Here is a 6,798-nt window from a genome sequence, read left to right as displayed (position 1 = left end):
CTTGTAGTCATCTTTCCTCCACCGCTCTACTCCTAAACACACACTTACACTTGTCCAAACAGCTCTGGCTCCAGCCATAGGAGAGAAGGCGGCTCCTAGGGGACTTAAACTTGTGTGGACACATCACTGAGCAGCACAGGGATGGCTCAAAATAGGGGCCAATTAAAAGGGTTTAGATACAGTTGGATCAAATTTTAAAAACACTAACTTGAAATAATCCTCTGAACGAAGGAAAGTCTAAGTTACAGAAAGACCCTTCATACTAAATCGCTGATTAGCAACTAATGACGCTCTTCATCTCGAATGCTGATTGGTTCTCAACAGTGAGGTTACCCAATGTAGAGGCAAAGCAAGCAGTTCCTTGGTTCCTGTTATCCGGGGTGTGAGCGGAGAATCGCCGTAGATCTCATTGAGGAAGACTTTCCTGCTCCTCTCTTACCCTGTGCTCTCCTTTCTCCAGCATGGTCGGCTTATGGTTCCCCAGGGGCACCTGGACGGCAGCTTTGACACTGATACTGATGGTGCTGAGCCCTCCTCTGGCTTTGTCCAGGGACACCCGACGTAAGTGCACACCTTGGGTGGAAGATATTACGGGGTTGGATAATGTAGGCAAAGGGTCAGATTTGTCTCTGTGTCCAGGACATGAGAAATCATGTTCTTAAAAAAAAAAAAAAAAAAAAAAATTGTGACATTTTTGTCAGTGATTGTCTATCTTTATTGAATGGATCCCACATTCTTTCCACAAGTGACTAAGGAACCTTTCCTGAGAAGTATCATTTAGGTAAGACTTGAATGATGAGAAAAAGCCAGTGATGCAAAGATCTAGGGGACTACTGGAAAAAGATCTAAATGTGATAGGATGTTTCCTGCGTTAAAGGGTGAGTAAGAAATCTAGAGTGACTGGAGCATAGTGAGCAAGGGGAAGAGTGGCATGAGATGAGGTTGGAGAGGAGTCAGGAGACACATCATTTAAGGCTCTGAGAGCCATGGTAAAAAATATGAATTTTATTTAAAGTACTACGTTTATATGGAGGAGCTCTGGTAGCGTAGTGCCTAAGGCACTTGACTGCTAACCAGAAGGCTGGCAGTTCAAACCCACCAGCCACTCCTTGGAAGGAAGGGTGGGCAATCTACTTCCATAGTGATACTGCCTCGGAAACCCAAGGAGGGGTTGTTATGAGTCAGGTCCGACTCAACGGCACATAACAACAGCAACAAGGTTTATATATGGAGAAGTAATTTTTATTTATTTTTAAAAATTATTCTAGCTATTATATGGAGAAGGAGCTCTGGTAGCATAGTGCCTAAGGTACTTGACTGCTAACCAGAAGGCTGGCAGTTCAAACCCACCAGCCACTCCTCGGAAGGAAGATGGGGCAATCTACTTCCATAAAGATACTGCCTCGGAAACCCAAGGAGGGGTCGTTATGAGTCGGGTCTGACTCGATGGCACATAACAACAACAACAACAACATGATGTGGAGAATGGATTGTAGGGTTCACAGATGGAAGCAAGGAGACCATTTAGGAATATAGTAGAATTCTCCAAGGAAGACATGCATGTGGCTTCATTTAGTATTGTGGTGATAAAGACAGAGAGAAGTGAACAGATTTGGGATGATTTATTGGTGGATAAAATGTGAGTGGTGAAGAAAATCAGACAATCAAGCTTATTTCTAAGGATTTTATGTTGAATAACTAGGTGTTTATTGGTTCTCTTTATTGAGACAAGGGAAGAAATGATTTGAAGGGGGAAGCTATAAAGAAAGGTTTTGTTTAAGTTAGGTTTGATATGTCATGTTGCCATATGTCATGTTGACATCTTCATGAGAAGATGTCAAGAGGTTAATTAAATATATGAGAGTTGAGCTTAGGGAGAATCTAGGACTGAGACATAGATGTTGGTGTCATCAATTCATGGATTTTTCTCAATGCTAGAAAGTAGAGGAGGTTACACAAGAAGAGACAATTTGGATAGAAAACAAGAGAAGGGGCAAGGGCCACACACAGAGGACTCTTCATATTAAAAGTTGACCTAACAAGATTGAGTCAACCAAGAAGACTGGGAAAGAGTATGAGTGATTTTGGAGGAAAACCAAGAGAATGTGATGATGCATAGAAGCCAAGGAAAGTAAATGTGTTTCAAGAAGGAGGGAATGTGCAGCTATGGTGAATACCTCCTACAAGGGGCTGAGGTGAGAACATAACAGGTAAGTGAGCACTGGGTTTGGTGGACTTGGCATTTGCAGATTCATTGGTATACCCAAGTTGCACCCTGAACTGATTGAAGAGAGAATGGGAGGTGAAGAAGTGAACACAGGATCATAGATGAGTCTTCTCAATTAGCTGGCCTCAGGGAAGGAATGTGCTCTAAATCAGAGTCGGCTGGACTTAAAATACAAGAATACCAAACAAAAAAACAAAACAAAACAAAAACTCACTGCCATTGAGTTGGTCCCAACTCATGGTTACCCCTCCTTGGGTTTCCCAGGCACTATCACTACGGAAGTAGATTGCCCAACCTTCCCTCCAAGGAGTGGCTGGTGAGTTTGGAGCACTAGCCTTTTGCTTAGCAGTCAAATGCCTTAGGCAGTATGCCACCAGAGCTCCTAAAATATAAGAATGAAAGAGCCAAAGAGAAGCTGGAAGGAACTGAGAACCAGTGATGTTTAGACAACAGAAATGAAGAACTAGAATGTCTTTGTATGCAGTGTTAACTGGTTAGATGCAAAAACATTAATTCACAGCACAAACATTTATTAGTGACCTAAAACACACCAATCACTGACCTGGGTGAAGAGGACAGAATAATGAACAAATTTGGTCTCTCTCTCTCAGCGTAAACCACAGTAACATTTTCAGTTACTATGTACAAGACCTATAAATTAAAGAGTTGAACATTCAGATATAGGTGTATAGAATGAAATTAGCAGATTTTCTATGTGACACTTGTGCACTGACTACATTACTGTTTGGGACAACATGGCATGAAAAAGGAAGAGTGGTGAGATAATGTAAAATAATAAGTATTTGCAAGGAAACTCTGGTGGTGTAGTGGTTAAAGCATTAGGCTGCTAACCAGAAGGTTGGTGTTTCATACCCATCAGCTGCTCCCTAGGAGAAAGATGATATAGTTTGGTTCCATAAAGATTTATAGCCTTTGGAAACCCCATGGGGCAGTTCTACTCTGTTCAATAGGGTTGCGCTATAAGTTGGAACTGACTTGATGGCAGTGGTTTTGGGTTCTGGGAAGTATTTTGAAAGTATGATTTAGAAGAAGAGGTAATGGCAATATTGTTGAAAGCTGCTAAGAAATTGAAATGATTGAGAACAATCTATTGAATTTAGAAGTTGTGAGGTCATTGTCAATGAGAGCTATGGGACAATGCATAGAACATATAATTAATCATTTGCAGGAAGTTAATATACCATCCTGGTGGAGTGCTGGGATGCTGGAGCCAGATTCCTTGAGTTCTAATCCTTTAGTCGCCCTGTGTGGTAGTAAGTTCTGCTGTAAAATGAGGAAAATGACATCTGCTTCATAGAGTTGTTTTGAGGATTAAACAGATGATATATGTACAGCAGTAGGAATAGTGCCTGTCACATTGTACTCTTATTTCAGTGCAAACTATTCTTTTTCTATCTGTCTCATATCCATAGATGCTTCCTCTAAAGTAGGTCTCAATTCTGCCCACCACTTTCTAGGTAGCAGTCTACTGCCATTGTCCAAGTTACTATCATCTCGTTCCTGCATTGTACCTGAACTTGTCTCTTTTCTTCAACTCTTGCTTTTTCCTGTACCCAATTGACTCTTTACTCTGTTGTCTTTGATATCTGAAAACATACTTAGAATCTAGAATTTAGGATTTTTAAAATTCCTTTCCCAATTAATTACAAACACCTTAATAGGAAGAAGGGCAGGAACCACTAACCATGCACATCAATATTTCCACACCCAAACCTATGAATAATCATGTGTTATGGCATTTGACTGTTAACCAGAAGGTTGGCAGTTCAAACCCACCAGCCGCTCCACAGAAGGAAGACTGGGCAATCTACTTCCTTAAAAATTTACTGCCTCAGAAACCCAAAGGGGGTTGCTATGTGTTGGAATTGACTCGATGACAGTGAGTTTTGTTTTGTTTTTTTGGATGGAATAAAGGAATATACAATATTGTAGCTGATTTTAATTATTAAAAAGTAGCATATGAAATAGTGGGATAAATGTAGAATAAATATTCTAATACATATTTCATAGCAAAATCATCCAGTAATACTTCAAACTTACATATGACTCACATTAAGCTAAATATTAAGCTAGTACATATCCATACTTCCTACACCCTATTGCTTGAGGATGGCAGAGTAATGGGTACATCAGGGTCATTATAATTCCTTTCTTCAAGGAATGAAATTCATAAAAGATGAAGCTGCACTCACTGGACTGTCATTTTAAAGACTCCTTCCAGCACCATTGCAGTTCTGTGTTAGCAGCTTCTCCCTAACTGAGGAGATTGCAATACCCTCAGGCTCCTGGGTGACTGCACTTTGTTCAAGGCTATTAATCAACTGAGCCCCCATTCTTGACATCTCATCTTTGGGGAGCTTTCCACCTGTGCTCTCCCTGTCACCACTACCATGCTCCCATCACTCCAGGAATGTGCAATAGGGGCTTCATTGTCAGTGCTCAGTCTGTTTCTGATGACAGCCTCCTCTGACTTACTTAAACTTTCACATGAGAAACTTTCATCCTATGTTCTCATTAGTGACGTGGCCATTTTCAATATCTTCATCTGCTAGCTTTCTTGCAAAGTCAGCATACCCCAGTCTCCCAAATATTTGTTAAGGTTGATTTATTAATTACTAGCTTCTTAAAAAACACTAGGAGTTGACATCTGTCAGAAAGTTTTTGATTTTTAGACACCTGTAAATTGCCACAAACATAGAGTTTGAAAACTCTTTCTAGTGCTGGACTACTAACCTAAAGATCAGTGGTTCAAACCCACCAACTGCTCCTCAGGAGATATTGGCAACCTGCTTCCATAATGATTGTTGCTGTTATTGTGTGCTGTCCAGTCGATTCAGACTCATGGAGACCCTAAATGACAGAGTAGAATTACCCCCAAAGGGTTTCCCAGGCTGAATGCTTACCGGAGAAGACCTCCAGGGCTATTCTCCCATGGAGCAGCTGGTAGGTTCCAACCACCTTTCTGCTAGCATAAAGACTCCTCCATAAAGATTACAGCCTTGGAAACCCCACGGGGCAGTTCTACTCTGTCACATAAAGCCACTATACTATGACTTGGAATCCACTGGACAGCAATGGGTTTCTTAATGGGGCAATAGAGTCCTTGGACATAGGTTTCAATACAGATGTATCACTGGCAGAAATTAAAACCCATAAACTTTGCTTTATACAAAAAGTTTAAGAGGAGATTTTGTGGGCAGTTGTGCAAAGACAATAAAATTTTACAGTTTCTCTTATTTCAGCTTGTCTATAATGAATTTAAACCACTAATACAAAGGAATTAACAAACCCGTCAGAAAGCATATCTCTGGTTATCTATGTTTTCCTTTTTTGGAAATTAATACACAGTTAAAATACTCCTTTCAGATCTTGTGGATTTTGGGTTTTCTATTAGTTGTCCTCATTTTGGTGAAAATATACACAACAACACATTCACCAATTTAATAATCTCTACATGTATACTTCAGGGACATTGATGACTGTTCACTTTGGGGAGAATTTGCAGCTTAGCACACATGTTGTTAAAATCCTTAATAGCTTTTTATAGTCCCGTTAGACTTTATGAATGTTTTTTTTTGTTTGTTTGTTTTTAAGAAACTAGTTCTAAGACATGTCTTTTTTTCTAGCAAAACAAAGTTTTTTTCTGGGCTTAGATTTTCATCAGATATACTAACTGCAAAACTTTCCATAAAATTTTCATCTACTTTATAATCAACATTGACTTTTTCAACAGAGACCTTTGAGATGGTTTTCACCAGTTGTTCTCACCCAGGGACAATTTAGTACCTCAGAAGGCACTTGACACAGTCTGGAGACATTTTTGTTTGTCACATCTGGGGAGATGCTATTGGTATCTAGTGAGCAAACCAGAGATGATGCTAAACTTCCTACAATGCAAAGAGAACCCCACACAATGAATCATTCCATTCAAAATGCCAATAGGGTCAAAGTTGCAAACATTGGCTTACACTGTGCTGCTTCTAAAAGTTCTAGATTCACACCTTGCAAATTACTTTCTCATGGTTTATTTTAGCTTGCTCCCCTGCCAAAAAAATAGAAAGTTTACCACTTTGTTGTTGCATTTATTCAATCAATGCAAGTTCAAGATCTTAAGTTGTGTTTTCTGCCTTATACAATGTATTTCAATATTTCCTAAGTTCTTGGACATTGCCATCTCCACTCACTTTCAACAACTTGCCTTCATATGATGTCATCCATGGTGGCAACTGACACAAGTGTATGTCAATGTAATGTCCTAAATGCCTGCAGAAATTGTACATCCTATGCTTTAATTCGGAAGAGCAGGAGAAAGGGGATAAAAGCCAGGAACCCGGACAGAAGAGCAGTCAGCCCCAGGGTTACAGGTCAGGAGAGACAACTCAGGGACGCCCAAAGTAGCAGATGGGAAGAGCAGGAGAAAGGGGATTAAAAGCCAGGAAGCCAGAGAGAAGAGCAATCAGCCGAAGTGGCAGGAATACACAGAGTCACTGTACCAAAAAGAACTGATCGATCTTCATTTCAGGAAGTGGCATATGATCTAGAACCAATGG

General features: G+C 40.2%; 1 protein-coding gene across 1 annotated transcript in view; it reads left to right on the top strand.

The window, feature by feature from the left end:
- Positions 1–458: 458 nt before the first annotated feature.
- LOC103195750 (DLA class II histocompatibility antigen, DR-1 beta chain-like) overlaps positions 459–6,798 on the top strand; it is a 13,745-nt gene continuing 7,405 nt past the window's right edge. The window contains 1 exon segment of the mRNA XM_007939380.2: positions 459–561. Within this exon segment, the coding sequence (XP_007937571.1) occupies positions 462–561 (100 nt within the window). The 5' untranslated portion in view covers positions 459–461.

Source organism: Orycteropus afer, unplaced genomic scaffold (assembly GCF_000298275.1).
Source record: "Orycteropus afer afer isolate SDZICR_OR568_19922 unplaced genomic scaffold, OryAfe1.0 scaffold00059, whole genome shotgun sequence".
NCBI classification, from domain to species: Eukaryota; Metazoa; Chordata; class Mammalia; order Tubulidentata; family Orycteropodidae; genus Orycteropus; species Orycteropus afer.
This window is presented reverse-complemented; position numbering and strand designations above follow the sequence as displayed.